The sequence below is a fragment of the Pseudochaenichthys georgianus genome, chromosome 13 (genome assembly GCF_902827115.2).
Source record: "Pseudochaenichthys georgianus chromosome 13, fPseGeo1.2, whole genome shotgun sequence".
Lineage (NCBI taxonomy): Eukaryota > Metazoa > Chordata > Actinopteri > Perciformes > Channichthyidae > Pseudochaenichthys > Pseudochaenichthys georgianus.
The window spans coordinates 37066406-37083257 of NC_047515.1; the positions used below are offsets into that span (position 1 = coordinate 37066406).

At 43.0% G+C, this 16852-nt stretch overlaps 1 protein-coding gene across 1 annotated transcript; it reads left to right on the top strand.

Moving 5' to 3' along the window:
• Positions 1-1315: 1315 nt before the first annotated feature.
• Positions 1316-11941, top strand: vmn2r1 (vomeronasal 2, receptor 1). The gene is made up of 15 exons (XM_034096924.1): positions 1316-1323; positions 2339-2509; positions 3239-3530; positions 4177-4419; positions 5018-5209; positions 5366-5491; positions 7162-7346; positions 7602-7722; positions 7937-8164; positions 8398-8521; positions 8932-9092; positions 9469-9664; positions 10180-10433; positions 11093-11292; positions 11620-11941. The coding sequence occupies exons 1-15, from the start codon at positions 1316-1318 to the stop codon at positions 11939-11941; spliced, it is 2823 nt and encodes a 940-aa protein (XP_033952815.1).
• The last annotated feature ends 4911 nt before the right edge of the window (positions 11942-16852 follow it).

Genomic DNA, 16852 nt, shown 5'->3' on the forward strand with positions numbered 1-16852 from the left:
AGCCTGTGCTGCAGCTCCTCTTTTCACCCTCTGTCTGAAACCAGAGCCCAGTCTGTTCTGATTGGTTTGCTGACCGGCTCTGTTGTCCACTAAGGAGATGTCCCGCACCCTTAGCCTATCATGTACAATGTGTTGGTAGCACTAGCTAATAGAAGAGTGTTGCATAGGAGGGAGGGGGGAGAAACTCTCTGGAGGGAACACAGGGATTTAGCCTTTGCAGACCATTTACACGCACCAAAACTTATATAACACACCACAGGAAAAGCATAATGGGACCTCCTTAAATTAAGATGTATTCAAAATTTACAATGGTTGTTTATGCACATTATTCTATTTAACCATGCTCCTCTTTACAGATGTCTGCAAGGGCAGAAAGAGTACATTTAGAAAATTACTCGACCCAATTGATTTCTCGCAGAAGTCATCAGTGCTACTCAGACGTCTCTCATGTGGCTGAGACGGATCACAAGGCTGCAGTCACACATTCACCATCAGCAGCCTCCCTTTAGTCCCATTCCTTTAATACAGTGACATTTACACGACTGTAAACAGACAGATTGTTAAAAGACGTTTTGGACTGTATGTCCCTGTGTGTGCCTGGGGGTTCAGGTGTGTGTTCCTCCCCTCTGACTTATAAACAAGATCAGACAAGTTTAGTCAGCCATCAACACACACGCAGACACACACTCAGGGGACAGGGCAGTATTTTGGAACAGTCACCACATGCAGCTGCCAATTAACTGACGGCCTGTGGCAGATTATCCTCAGCAGCTGACTGGTGTGCAGACTGATACACTGGTTTATATGTAGAGGAGGAAATAAATACATCTGAATATGAGACATTTGATTACATTTGTTGGTGGTCCAGTTTGTGCTCTTAGATGGAGACAAAACAAAGTAAATTACAGCTACATAAAAAAACATGTTATCAGATTACTGTTACATTTCTAAAAAAAATTGATTTCTAGCAGGATTACAAAGTTATTAAAAAACTAAAAAGAGCATATTGGGTTCAAATCAAATCAAGTTTTATTTATAAAACACATTTAAAAGCGACTTTTGGTCGAGCCAAAGTGCTGTACATGTAATAAAAACACATTCCTACAATCACAATAAAAGACAATAGATATATAAACAACACAGGGAATAGTCAGGAGCCGTGCTCCGCTCTGACTCGAAGGCCAGGGAGAAGAAGTGTGTCTTAAGTGTAGATTTAAAAACCCCTAGGGTCTGGGCCGACCTCACATGGAGGGGCAGAGTGTTCCAGAGCCAGGGGCTGGTCAGCAGACCTTAAAGCTCTGGCTGGGGTGTAGCGATGGAGGGGTTCGGATATATAGGCCGGAGCCAGCCCATTTAGGGCTTTGAAAACAAATAAAATGATTTTAAAATCAATTCCGAACCGAATTGGAGGCCAGAAATGGGGCGATGTGGTCACGATTTTTATGGCCAGTCAGAAGACGTGCAGCTGCGTTTTGGACAAGCTGCAGGCGTCTAATTGAGGCCTTGTCCATACCCACACACAGAGCGTTGCAGTAATCCAGTCTTGAGGTTACAAAGGCATTAATAACCCTTTCTAGGTCTTTAAAAGATAAATACGACTTGGTTTTGGCCAATAGTCTTATTTAAAAAAAACAGGATTTGACTACGGTGCTGACCTGCTTGACGAATTTAAAAGTGCTAGTGAAGGTCACTCCAAGGACAGAGGGGAGGATGTTTTCATTGAGAGAGGGTTTGTCGTAAAAGGATCAGATTGTATTTCTTCTCTGTCAGCTGTGCTGTTCTGTAGGATAATACTTATTTCTGCTTTTTTAAACTGTAGTATGTGCTCATGTGTTTCATTGTTGGTGTATAGCCTACTGCCTGAATATGCTGAATGAAAGGCAGCTTTTCCTATACATTTTTTTTTTTTTACCCCAAATATATCGGTTTCTTTTTTTCTAAGATAATACAGGTCAGTAAAAACATCTTATTGATATTTATTATTATTTTATTGATTTGATCTGCATTTGATATTGAGGTCAGGTTACATTTAAAATGTGATATTCAGATTAGGTTACTGATTAAAATATGTTTTACAGGTAGATAGTAATTGTAAGGGAAAACATCTTTACAGTAGCACTCTCAACCCTGGTGTTAACACACATTAAGTGTCAGAATCCTCCTCCCTATTTGTGTTCCCATGTTACCTGGTGCATCTCTGCCCCTGGAGACAAGATAACACACCTGTCACACTTAGCTGTCTTCTGCCTGTCCGCCACACACTCTCTTTTTTCTGCACATATAGCATGGAAACCGGTCGCCTTTTGCTCGGATTATGTGCCTTTTTATGCTTTTACAGATCTGTTGCTTCAGAATCGACATGCAAGCTGAAGGCCAAGTTCAACCTGAGCGGCTACAAGGATGTGGAGAAGAAGAAGGTGGTTGTTGGCGGGATGTTTCCTATCCACAAACGCACCATCTCCAGTGATGGAAACACTTCGAGGCTGCCCGTCTCCTCGGGGTGTGAGGGGTGAGTTCAGCTGTCATCACTGTGATACATTATTGTTAGAATATTTCAGTGAAGTTATATTATTTTTGAATTCCTGAAACATAAATAATTCCATGATTTAATTTAATTAAGATGGAGCAGGGCAGCACCCCTGGGACCAATTAGCCTCAGTAGCACATATCATTATGGAGGCAGGCCTTTGCAACAATAATCAGCAAGTGTGTGATATGTCCTCTCGTGGCTCATTTAGGTAATAACATCAAGAGTAGTCACTATACACCAGTCAGCAAGTATTACAATTTTGCTCTATACCACTCTATACAATACATATTTTTAAACAACAGCTAAAAACAGGTTTTTTAAAAAAAAAAGCCTTTAATTGATGTCTTTTTATCTCTTTGAAAATATTTGTTCTTATTATTTAATTGTGTAGTGTACACAAATATATTTAATAATTGTGTCTCATGGGGGTTGTACTTTGTGAAATGTGTGATTATTATTATTCTTTCATATATTCCTTTTCAATTCTCTTTATTCTTTTTTCCTCCTTGTATTCCTTGAAATCTTGTTCATCATTTATGCTGCATGTGTGCTTATAAGCTTGGACCTGAATTTCATTTCTTGCCATATTGTTAAAGTACTTTGAGCTGCATCCTGCATATGAAAAGTGCTTTACGACAACATATTTGTAATTCTTTCTTTCTTTTGTACTCTGTCTAATGTAATAATACATCTCCCATCATGCTCCAGGTTTAACTTCCGTACTTTCCGCTGGACACAGACCATGCTGTTTGCCATCAACGAGATCAACGGGAGGACCGAGTTGCTGCCGAACACCGACCTGGGCTACGTGATCTACGACTCGTGCTTCACCATCTCCAAGGCGGTGGAGGGGACCCTCACCTACCTGACGGGCCAGGACGAGGCCGTTCCCAACTACCGCTGCGGGTCCGGGGCCCCTCTGGCTGCTCTGGTGGGGGCCGGGGGGTCCGACCTGTCCATCGCCACCGCCAGGATACTCGGGCTGTATCACTTCCCTCAGGTAGGCCAGGGGGGGTTAGAGGAAGACAAGAGGAAAGGAACAACTGTTATTTATTGTATTTACCTTTGGTAGACGCTATCCAAAGAGCTTGTTCATATAAACAACATCACCACAGTCTAGCACAGACATAAAGGCGCAGCAACAAGTCTCTTTCTGGCCTTAACGGTCACCTCATTAAGCAAAATCCACTTTTTCATGTCTTTTATACATCACCATGTGTCCCCTCTGAGTAAAGGGATTCTAAAAGTTTCAGGAAAAAAGATTTGCTCACTTTTTGTCCTGATCCATTTATATAAAAACCGGTCTGAAAATGAGCTGATCAGATTTTGGCCACTTTATGATGTCATAACGATTTTTTTGTCTTGTGTAACCATTAGCCAATCACCAACCATCACCATAGTCTAGCACAGACATAAAGGCTGCAGCAACAAGTCTCTTTGTGGCCTTAAAAGAAAAATAATACTTCTCTTAATTCTAAAGTAAAATTGTATCCTTTCTTTTTTTTGAAGTTGTTGAATGTTGAGCTTACAAGAGGGAGAATGGTCAATTATGATTCTGTATTGAGACACAGATTCAAACGGAGAATTGTGTAAAACAAAATTGCGAAAAAACTGCCTGGGTCTGCTCTCTTTTGTGTCTCCTCCAGGTCAGCTACTCTTCAACCTGCTCCGCCCTAGAAAACAAGTTCCAGTTCCCCACCTTCCTCAGGACCATCCCCAACGACAAGCACCAGTCCACAGCCATCGCCCAGCTGGTGCTGCACTTCGGCTGGACCTGGGTGGGCACCATCGCTGCTGATGACGACTACGGGAAGTACGCCATCAAAGACTTCACGGAGCAGGTGGAGAACGCTGGAGTCTGCATCGCCTTCTCTGAGGTCCTGCCCAAGGTGACAGCTATTTCCACCATTCTTCAATCATCTTTCTCCCTTTGCAAACTGAAACCTGCTTTGCTTGTACCATGGCAAATAACCTCAACACACACGCATACACACACAAATGGCAGCTTATCGGGGTCCCTTTGTTTACTTCCTGAACATAGTGACATCACTATGTAGTATGTAACACTCACTCTTCTATTGGCTAGCGCTCCAACATATTGTACATGACAGGTTAATGGGGGCGAAACATCTCTAAGAGGTTGACCAATCATAACAGAGCAGGCCAACTAACCAATCAGAGCAGACTGGGCTCTGGTTTCAGACAGAGGGTGAAAAGAGGTGCTGCAGCACAGGCAGTATGAGAAAAAGAAAGAGCCTTTTGAACATTAAAGCATGGAAACATGTCACATCACTTTATATCAGTCGATACTGATCATCTTTCTGTACCATGAAACATTTTTCAACCAAATGGATTATTTCTAGTGTTATCATAGATTCAACACAAAGAAGGGCTTTTTGAACATTAAAGCATGGAAACATGTCACAGGAGAGGCACTAAATACTAATATTCATTTGTATTGTCTGTTTCCTTCCTCCCAAACCGCAGGTGAGTTCCCCAGAGGACATCCAGCGTATTGTCCAGACGATAGTGGAGGACACAACTAAGATCATCGTGGTCTTCTCTTCAGACGTGGACCTCAGCCCCCTCATCCAGGAGCTGCTCCAGCACAATGTCACCAACCGAACCTGGATCGCCAGCGAGGCCTGGGTCACCTCCGCCCTCATCAACCGGCCTGGGGTGAGAGCTCAGTCCAGATATTAGCCTCTGAAATGTAGTGGAGTAGAAGTATAAAGTAGCATACAATTGATATACTCAAGTGAAGAACAATTATGTTAAAATAGCACTTGATTACAGTATTGATTAAGTTACTTTCCACCACTGTCTTGACCCCAGTTGAACACAGTGCTGGGTGGGACCCTGGGCTTTGGGGTGAAGAGGGCGGACATCCCTGGTCTTGAGCGCCATCTACTGGACATGGACCCTTACGCTGACCCACTCACTGAGGAATTCTGGGAAACGGTTTGTTAATTCAGCTATTAACACTCATTGGCAACAGGCTTTGGGAGTAATGGATAACATGTAACGGGATTACGTTATCAGGACACAAAACAGGGAACTGTATTCCCTTACACTTACATCTCTGAGCAGAGGACACATTTTTTATCCTCAATATCTTGGTTTCTTCTTTAAGGTCAAATTGTTCTGTTGTTTTACATAATACACTTAAAGGTGGGGTAGGTCATTTTGGAGAAACCAGCTCGAGTGCGCTAGAATTTGAAAATACTACACAACCGGAACAAATCTGCCACTTCCTTACAGAGCCCCTCCTCCAACCAGGCCCGGTTCCAGAACAAAATGACTCAGGGTGCATCTGAGATTAGAGAGGGTGCAGTGGTAAAGTGCTATTTTTATAAGTGGGGAGTGGACCCAACACCCTCTAGGGGGGTCCTCACCCCCTCGGGTCCTCACCTCCTCTAAGGGGGTCCGGGGGCATGCTCCCCCGGTAAGTATTGTTTTTAAATATTGAAGTTAAAAGCATCAATCTGGTGCACTTTGAGAGCAACATTAAGAGATCTATGGATCTATGTGCTCTTTGCTTGATTATGCCTTCCCAGTCCCTTATCACGTAGCCTATAAGAGCATGGCGCCAGTTGTTGTAGCCAGTTGTGGTGAAAGCATCTGACTTACTTGAACCGAAATGTCTACATGCAGAAGATGGCATCTTTTTTACATGAATATTCCAGCCAATCTCTGTTTTGAAACCATGAGCTGCAAAATGAGCGCCTCACCCCACTGTACAGGCGAGTTGGGCACTTTTTGAAATATACCTGGGCAGGCTCTGTTTTGCAGAGGTCCTCTGGCACTTGCGGGCCGCTGAGGGGTGGCGGTGTTTGGGGCAACGAAGACGGCTGCGGCTGCTCCGCCTCCGTGGGCGAGGCGGCAGTGTCCACGACAGTGGCCGGGGGTAACGTAATGTCCCCATGATCTGAACTGTTATTACCTGCAGTAGATGCAGTGTTACTGCTGGCGATAAGGGCTGGTTGTTTTAACCATTGTGTGAAGTCCATCATTGACTGCTGTGTCAGCACCTTGCAGATGACGAACGCGCAGCGGCACAGGTCACGCACACCTGACATAATAATGTTACATACCGTTTAAATTGACCAAATGAATGCAGCAAACAATGTTATTTAACCACAATTACAATTTATTTTATTTCAACTAAATTCTTATTATTATTATTATATATGTAATACCCTTATGCACCCCCGTAGAACCGGGCCTGCCTCCAACACACCACACACGAACGCGCACATGACCAATGAGGGCACGAGATAAGTTTGTGCACAGATGGAAGGCTGGCAGGCAGGTAGGCCATCCAGTTATTTTAGCCGGGCCGGCTCAGATGATTGGTCGTGCTTTTTACAGCGCTACAGCTTCCACAGATGACTTTTTTTATGGATTTGTTGTCAAAGCACTTCAGATATTCATTGCTATCGGGATGTTAAGAGCATTCCATGGAATATAACAAAAAGTGTATCTCGAGCCGGTTTCTCAAACTTACCTACCCCACCTTTTAGTAGAAACATCTTATTGAAATGTATTTAGTCTTTGATTGCTCTGCATTGCATTTGATATTGAGATTATCCAAAAGTTAAGTTTGTGACCATTTTATGTTTCCTTTATAGTTGTTTAACTGCACATTGAACTATAGTAAAGCGGTGCGGCAGGCCAGACAGAGGGCGGTGGAGGGGAACGCCACGATGCCCCGGGCGGGGAGGGGGGTCCCTGATGGTCTGTGTACAGGCGAGGAGTCAATAGCCCAGCTGGGTAACACCTACTCGGATGTGTCCCAACTACGCATCACCTACAGGTCAGTTCCCTCTGCTCATCACTAATACAGGGTTAACTGACGTTCTGCGGTGGAAGTAACTAAGTACATTTACTCAAGTACTACTTAAGTAGAACTTTAAGGTCCATGTACTTTATTTAAGTCTGGAGGGGGCTTACATGTTTTTCTTGATGTGATTTGGGTGAACTAACCCTTAAATGATAAAAATATACTGATGGAAATGTGGATGATGGTGTGTTTGATGATGATGATGATGATGATGATGTGTCCCCACAGTGTGTATAAAGCCGTGTACGCTGTGGCCAACGCCCTGCACAACCTTGAGCACTGTGAGGTCGGACAGGGGCCGTTTGTGGGGGGCAGCTGTGCTAACATCAGCAACTTTGAGCCATGGCAGGTAAACCTGTGTGTGTGTGTGTGTGTGTGTGTGCGTGGGTGTGTGTGTGTGTGTGTGTGTGTGTGTGTGTGTGTGTGTGTGTGTGTGGGTGTGTACAACTGTTTTTAGATGACTATAGTAAGGCACATGTGTAAAATGGATTCAACACTAGAAGTTGTAACAGATTACATTTTAAAGTAACCCTCCCAACGCTGACCCTCTCTCCCTCCCTCAGCTGATGTACTACCTGAAGAACGTGCGCTTTAAAGTGCCACACACTGACGAGGAGGTGTCCTTCGAGGAGGGGGATGTAGAGGGCGTCTATGACATCATCAACTGGCAGGTGGACGGTAATGGGGAGATGTTCTACGTCACTGTGGGGAACTACAACGGCTCAGCAGCCCCTGAGGACAGGATGACTTTAAGGAATGACTCCATCATGTGGAACGATGAAGGGACGGAGGTACGCAGCATCTAGAATCGAAACTAATTTAACATTACTAAAAGAGTTCTGCAGTGATGACATATGTAGGCCGTCCCATGAGTTAGCATCTCACGGGCTACTTAGACAAAAAACTAAAGGATTTGTCTGTTTATAACAGTATTATTAATGTTATTTGTATCATCAGATAACTACTTTTTGCAGTAGTTTTTCAGTGTGCAACTAATCTAAGTGTGTTTCTGTGTGTGTGGCAGCCTCCTCGGTCAGTGTGCAGTGAGAACTGCCAGCCGGGCACCAGGAAGGGGATCCGGCAGGGAGAGCCGGTCTGCTGCTTTGACTGCATCCCCTGTGCCGATGGAGAGATCAGCAACACAACCAGTCAGTAAACAGCCTTCAAACTACACATTATAGACGTGACGGTATCTATCTGAAAGGTTGAAGTATTAATGTAATATTAAAACTTAGTGGATAAAGTGAGGATATTGTATTTTCATCAAGCTTCTCTCCCACAAACTCCCCCCACTGCCTGAAACGCCTCCATTGGACTCCTTTGTTTACTTATGTAACATGTGACATCACTATGTAACACTTGCGCTTCGATTGGCTTGCGCTCCAACACATTGTACATGATAGGCTAGGGGAAGGGACATCTCTAAGCGTTCAACCAATCACCACAGAGACGGCCAGCTAAAGTCTGTTCACAAGACAACAATCATGCAATTGCAAATACACCAAAATATACTGTATATAACTTTGCTGTTACCCCCCCCCCCCCCCCCCCCTGACAGACGCTCGTGCATGCATCCTGTGCACTTACGATGAGTGGTCCAATGAAGCTCATGACGCCTGCCTACCAAAAATCATCGAGTTCCTGGCGTTCGGAGAGCCGCTGGGCATCACTCTCATCGCCATCTCGGCCTTCGGAGCGCTCATCACCATCGCTGTCGGGGTGAGAAGAAGTACTCTTATGTACGTTTTGAAATACAATGAAAAAACTAAGACATTAACTTTAATTATATGTATTATATCAACAAATAACACATAACTGTAATAGGTTAGTTTAAAGTATTAAGTTTGAACAAAAAAATACTAGATTCAACTTAATATTATTGCTTTCAACTAACCTATTACAATTATAGTAATTTGTTGACATAATACATTTAAAGAAAGTCAACGTTTCCGTTATTTCAGTGTACTTGGATTTTACTTGAGTATTTTCATTTGATGCTACTTCGCACTTCTTCCCAAGTTCTTTCCCCATTATTCCCAGCGATGCATCAGATCTATAGTTTCAGAGGTTGAGGTGATTCATCTGCTTCATGCAGGTGGTGTTTCTTGTACACCTCGGCACCCCGCTGGTGAAAGCTAACGACGCTCTGCTGAGCTTCTCGCTGCTCCTCTCTCTGGTGGTGACCTTCCTCTGCTCCATCGTCTTCCTCGGGGAGCCTCAGCACTGGAGCTGCATGACCAGCCAGGTGGGCCTCGCTCTGGGCTTCGCTCTCTGCCTCTCCTCCATCATGGGTACGTGCACTGTCAACAAAACCAATATGTTTATTACTGTACGTCCTGAATAAACTGAAACATTGACTTTAATTCAATGTATGATGTCAACAACTTTCAGATAACTGTATTAAGTTAGTTGCAATAATATGAAGTCCAACCTATTTAAACTTAATATTATTGCTTTCAAATAATCTGCATAATGAGTACTTTGGTACTTTAAGTATATTTTGAAGCTAATACTTACTTGAGTCACACTTTGAATGCAGAACTTTTACTTGTAACTGAGTATTCTTACACTGTGGTACTTCTACTTTTACTTAAGTACCAGATCTGAGTACTTCTTACACCTCTGTGTAGCTACTAATCTGAATATGTGAAGTTACTAAAGCTATCATATGGTATATATATATAGTGTAGTAAAAAGTATAAAGCAGCATACAATGGAAATACAAGTACCTCAAAATTGCACTTAAGTACAGTAAATGTTCTTCATTCATCCCACCACTGCTACCACTGACCTCTGTGTGTTTCAGGCAAGACGGTTGTCCTGATGCTGAGAGCTCGGGTTCTGAAGGCGGCTCGACTCAGAGCTAAAGCTGCAGCCACAGCAGCGAAGGAAGCAGCTGAGTCAGCAAGGGAAGCAGCTGAGTCAGGAAACAACATCATTCCTGATGTCATAGTAACCAGCTCCCTCAACACTGATACCAACACCTGCTCGGACCCTGAGGCTGACAGGATCACCTGCGGCCACCAGAGGGCGATAGCTGCTGTGGCGACATTAATACAGGTGATTCATTCAGAATGTAGCTGCCAGGATTTTAACTAAGAGACACACATTTCCCGGGTGCTGGCATCACTGCGCCGGTTACCGTTATCTTTCAGCTATTTTAAAGTGCTTTTAATGATTAATTAAGGCGTTACATAACCTCACCCCTACATACATCAGTGACTGCCTTTGATTTTATAGTCCTACAAGGACACTCAGATCCTCCAATGCCTTTACTTTAGAAGTACCTAAAGTATTTCACAAGAAATCTGGGGAGGCTGCTTTTTGCCTTCATGTCCCCAAACTGTGGACCGGCCTCCTCTTGGATCTTAGAACAGCAAACTCCTTAAAGTAAATTAAAGACTTATCTTTTTAATTTTGGGTAATTTTAGTGGCACAACTGTTCATGTTTTACTGTTTTATGGTTTTGTGATCTAACTCTTTGTGGTTGTTTTTATATCTTGTTTCTAATTATGTTCCTTACTGGGTTTTTTTTATGTGTCCTGTCTTGCTCTGTGAAGCACTTTGGGCTGCGTCTTGCACGAAAGCTGCTATATAAATAAATGTTATTATAAACACATTGGAGAAACACGGAGGGGTAGGATTGCATCACTTAATAATGAAATAATTCCCTGATATTGTTATGAAGTGTCTTACCCAACCTTCTTCTTGTACTTCAGGCTGTAGCTTGCACAGTGTGGCTCCTCATCCTGCCTCCGCACCCCGTGGAGAACACCTCCGCTCAGAACATAAAGATCATTCTGGAGTGTGATGAAGGCTCAGTGATCTTCATCTGTTGTATCTTCGGTTATGACATGCTACTGGCTCTGCTGGCCTTCGTCTTCGCCTTCATCGCCCGCAAACTGGAGGATCACTTCAGGTAGGAAACACACCAAAAACCCGGAGAGAAAATCGAGCTTTTTCCCCTTTCCTGTAGTGTGTTCTAGGGGTTTTAGTGCATGTTAATGGTCTGCAAAGGCTACAATCCCTGCGTTCCCCTCCAGACACACACTCCCCCCCCTGCCTTAAACACCACAATTTGACACCTTTGTTAACTTCCCGAACAAAGTGACATCACTATGTAACACTCTCGTTTCTATTGGCTAGCGCTCAAACACATTTTACGTGATCTCTAAGCGGTCTTTAAGCCATTTTGTTGTAAAGAACATTTCTTTGTCAGCAGCATGTTTCTCACTCTGTCTTCCAGCGAGGCGAAGTCTGTGACCTTCGGCATGCTCGTCTTCTTCATCGTGTGGATCTCCTTCGTCCCGGCGTACCTCAGCACTCGAGGGAAGTTCATGGTGGCAGTGCAGATCTTTGCCATCCTGGCGTCGAGCTTCGGCCTGCTGACCTGCATCTTCCTGCCCAAGTGTTACATCCTGCTGCTGAAGCCCGAGCAGAACCGAGAGGACATGATGAAGCCGAGAGCCAAACCGCGGGACGGGGCCTACACCGGGACGTCCGCCTCGCTCGCTACCGCCGGGACGCAGGTCAACAACTCCATCGCATCCACCGCCATCGATGATTAAAAGAGCAGCACGAAGAAGGAGGCAGATGTGTTACAGATGTTTCATCTGGCAGCTGATAAGGGCTCCTAGGCTTATTCACATATCTACTATCATTAGATCATCAGCAGGCAAAACATATACCTTACAAGATATATATACATTTCTTTTCACATATACTTTAAAATCATCATGTTTGTTCTTTAACAGGCAAGATGGTGACCTACAACATATTTTTACATTTTAACATAATTTGACATGAAAATAATTTATAGGACAAATATACTACTCACAAAATATTTTCTATACATGTTTTTCAAATACATTTTACAATATTTAATTAAAACACTATATTACTTTCAAGTACATTCTATTAACATTTTCACATTTATTTTACAATTAATATGCTTTTTATTTAATTAACAGGCCATAATATTACTTATAAAATATATTTACACTTTTACATTATTTTAAAACCACTGTGTTTTTTCTTTAATAAAAAAGAAATACTATGACTTAAAAATTACATTTACATTAACACATATTTATTTAACAATCTTTATTTCACAGGTAATGATGTTACTTAAAATAAATAATATTTATATTTTCACATACATCTTACAATCATCATACTTTTTTCATAATCAATAGCAAAATAAGTTATTTACAAAATGGTAATGTTTGCATTTTAACTCACTGATTGAATGTGTGTCAAGTCAGTCTTACCTTATTGCATAAGTTTCAATAAGTATCAAAATGTCAATCAGCAAAATCCATGAGGGAAAAAATGGGAAATCAAATTAAGACATTAACACATTTCTATTTTTTCAAAACACGTTCTTTAATTATTACATTACATTACATTACATTGCATTTAGCTGACGCTTTTATCCAAAGCGACTTACAATAAGTACATTCGACCAGGAAGACACAACCTTGAAGAAAACAGAATCATATAAGTACATTAGGTTTCATAGAGCCAAGTATTTCAAGTGCTACTCAACTGGCTTTAGGTAAGCCAGCCCTTTATTAGTATATAAGTGCTCTGTTAGCAGTTCTTTGTTAGTAATTCTATCGCTCGAGGTGGAGTCGAAAGAGATGAGTTTTCAGTCTGCGCCGGAAGGTGTGTAAGCTTTCTGCTGTCCTGATTTCAATGGGGAGCTCATTCCACCATTTTGGAGCCAGGATAGCAAACCCATGTGTTTTTGCTGATGGGAACTTGGGTCCCCTTCGCAGCGAGGGTGCAGCGAGCCGTTTGGCTGATGCAGAGCGTAGAGCACGCGCTGGGGTGTACAGTTTAACCATGTCCTGGATGTAGGAAGGGCCAGATCCAGTCGCAGCATGGTATGCAAGTACCAGTGTCTTGAAGTGGATTCTAGCAGTTACCGGAAGCCAGTGTAGGGAGCGGAGGAGCGGAGTGGTGTGGGAACATTTAGGAAGGTTGAAGACCAGACGAGCCGCTGCATTCTGGATGAGCTGCAGAGGTCGGATGGCACATGCAGGTAGACCAGCCAGGAGGGAGTTGCAGTAGTCTAGGCGTGAGGTGACGAGAGCCTGGACCAGAACCTGCATCGCTTTCTGGGTCAGCTGGGGACGCATCCTCCTGATGTTGTAAAGCGTGTATCTGCAGCAGCGGGTTGTAGCAGCTATGTTTGCAGTGAAGGACAGGTTGTTATCTAGGATCACACCCAGATTCCTTGCAGTCTGAGTCGGGGAAACAACAGAGGTGCCGATGTTGATTGTTAGGTCAAGAGTGGGACAATCTTTTCCCGGAAGGAAAAGCAGTTCAGTTTTGTCAAGGTTGAGCTTGAGATGATGAGCGGACATCCACTGAGAGATGTCAGCTAAACAAGCAGAGATGCGTGCGACGACCTGGGTCTCTGAGCGGGGAAAGGACAGAATTAATTGGGTGTCGTCAGCGTAGCAGTGGTATGAAAAACCATGCGGGCTAATGACAGATCCGAGCGAGTTTGTGTACAGGGAGAAGAGGAGGGGACCAAGAACAGAGCCCTGAGGGACCCCTGTAGTTAATTGACAAGGGTCGGACTCGGACCCTCTCCAAGTAACCCTGTAGGTGCGGTCTTTGAGGTATGAGGTGAGGAGGGAAAGTGCAGAGCCTGAAACTCCAAGTTCTTGGAGAGTGCGAAGGAGGATCTGATGATTCACCGTGTCGAATGCAGCAGACAGGTCCAACAGGATGATGACAGAGGAGAGGGATGCTGCTTTGGCAGTGTGCAGTTCCTCAGTGACAGCAATGAGAGCAGTTTCTGTGGAGTGACCTGCCTTGAAACCAGACTGGTGCGGATCCAGAAGGTTGTTCTGATGGAGATAACAGGAGAGTTGTCTAAAGACAGCGTGTTCAAGTGTTTTAGACAGGAACGGGAGGAGAGAGACAGGCCTGTAGTTTATAACATCAGACGGGTTGAGAGTGGGTTTCTTTAGGAGAGGGTTTACTCTTGCCTCCTTGAGACTGTTTGGAAAGTGACCAGAAGTTAGAGAAGTGTTGATGAAATGGGTGAGAAACGGTAGAATATCAGGAGCGATAGTCTGAAGGAGGTTTGAAGGGATAGGGTCCAGAGGACAGGTGGTAGGGCGGGCAGAGGTCATGAGGGTGAGAACCTCACTTGGAGAGAGAGGGGAAAACGAGGTCAGTGTGTGGGTGAAAGGAGGGTCTGGTGACCCAGCAGTGAGTAGAGGTGAGTCAGAAAAAGAAGAGCGAATATCATCAACCTTTTTTTCAAAGTGGTTAACAAAGTCGCTTGACAGAAGTGAGGAGGGGGGAGGGGCTTTGGGGGGGTCCAGGAGGGAGGAGAAGATGGAAAATAGTTTTTTATGATTTACTTGCTTTACTATGATATCTCTAGCTGGTGTTTCAGATGCAAGTAAATGCAACATTTTACCTCAGATATTGTGACGCTCACACCTCTCAAATGAATTTCAAACACATTTGACAATTTTCCAACATGCGATAATTAAGCCAATGTTTATAATAACCTGTTGAAGTGATGTAACTCTGTTAGCACGAAACCTTTCCTGATAGAATAATAAATGTTATTTACAGTCACTATAATACGTGTTTTTCTTATTGAAAGAATATATATTGATTTGTATGCTTACTTTCGTGCAGTACTTTTCTTATAGTGGTAAAATCTATTGAACCTTGGAAAATTAGTTTTGACTTTTCACAGTTAAGTAAAGCAGATTAATTATGATGAACCAAAGAATAATTGTTGATTCTTTTTTTGTCTTTGGTTGTTCTTAATCCCCTTTTCTTGATGTGTTGTCTATTTAGATTGCTATGTTTATGTTTATTAAGGATCCCCATTAGCTTTTGCTCTTGACAAAAGCTACTCTTCCTGGGGTCCGACACTTAAAACAATACAACAATAATACAACAACATTCAAGACATACTTCCTGACATCATTAACAACATCACCAATATCATCAACAAGTTCCAACAATCTCATCCACTTTCAATATCAATCTCAGCCAAGGATGAGTGCACAAGACACCCACCAGTACAAAGCATGAGATCAAATTAAATTAGGGTTCACAGCCCACAAGGGTACACGGTCATTAGTAGATGGCCCTTCAATCTCTTCTTGAAAAAGGATCTGGACTCTATTTCAGCAAGGTAGTTTGGCAATGAGTTCCATTCCTTTATAGCTCTATAAGACACAGAAGATTTCAGAAGATGTGTCCTGGGGTTAGGTGCCAGTAGATGGCCTGATGTAGCTTGTCTAGTCTTATGGTCATGCTCATCTCTTGTGTAAACTATTTGATCATAAAAATACAGTGGTCTTTTGCTAAATTGGACATTTTTTAGAAAAGTGATAACACAAGATTGCAGACGTTTCTCAACCGGAAGCCAAGCTATGTCGTGGTTATGTCTCTTTGTTGTCCAGTTGTGTCCTTTTTCAGCTGTTTTACATATTTTCAAACTTATTTTTGGGGTCTGTATCTGTGTTATGTTTTTTTTGGTATGATGATGATGATGATGATGATGATGATGATGATGATGATGATGATGATCCTAGTGTTATTCTGTTTCCTGTTTTATTTTTGAAATATATTTTCTATCTGTCCTCTTAAAGGTGGGGTAGGTCATTTTGGAGAAACCAGCTCGAGTGTCCAAGAATTTGAAAATACTGCCACTTCCTTACAGAGCCCCTGCTCCAACACACACGAACCCGCACATGACCAATGAGGGCACGAGATACGTTTGTGCACAGATGGAAGGCTGACAGGCAGGTAGGCCATCCAGTTATTTTAGCCGGGCCGGCTAAAATGATTGGTCGTGCTTTTTACAGCACCACGGCTTCCACAGATGACATTTTTTAATGGATTTTTTGTCAAAGCACTTCAGATATTCATTGCTATCAGGATGTTAAGAGCATTCCATGGAATATAACAAAAAGTGTATCTCGAGCCGGTTTCTCAAACTTACATACCCCACCTTTAATTTCCTGTCTTTGTATTTTCCCGCTTGTTGTGATTGTCTCCAGCTGTGTCCTATCATTGTAATTAGTCCTGTCTGTATATATGCTTGTTTTCTCTTGTGATCTCTGTTGCATTGAAAAGATGCCACGGTGAAAGTACTCTAATGGCGCATTTCCACTGCAGCGCGTTTTTTGTTACGTTTCCACTGGGGGTAGTCCCGGCTAACGGGTACTGTTTCACAGTTTTTCTGGCTCTCCAAAATCCAGGTTCTTTCCGGGCCAACAACTGGGCTGAATATGCTAAACTAGTGAGAGAATACAACAAAATGAACATATTTGACAGTGATTTAATTGTAATACACGTTTCAAAATGATGCCGAAGTAACAACATACTGATACCGGTTAGTAAAAACCATGAATTAATGCTTTGACAAGCATGGGCGGCGCCAGGATTTTTTTGCTGCAGTAGCTTAGCAGTTGCTATATGACAGCACG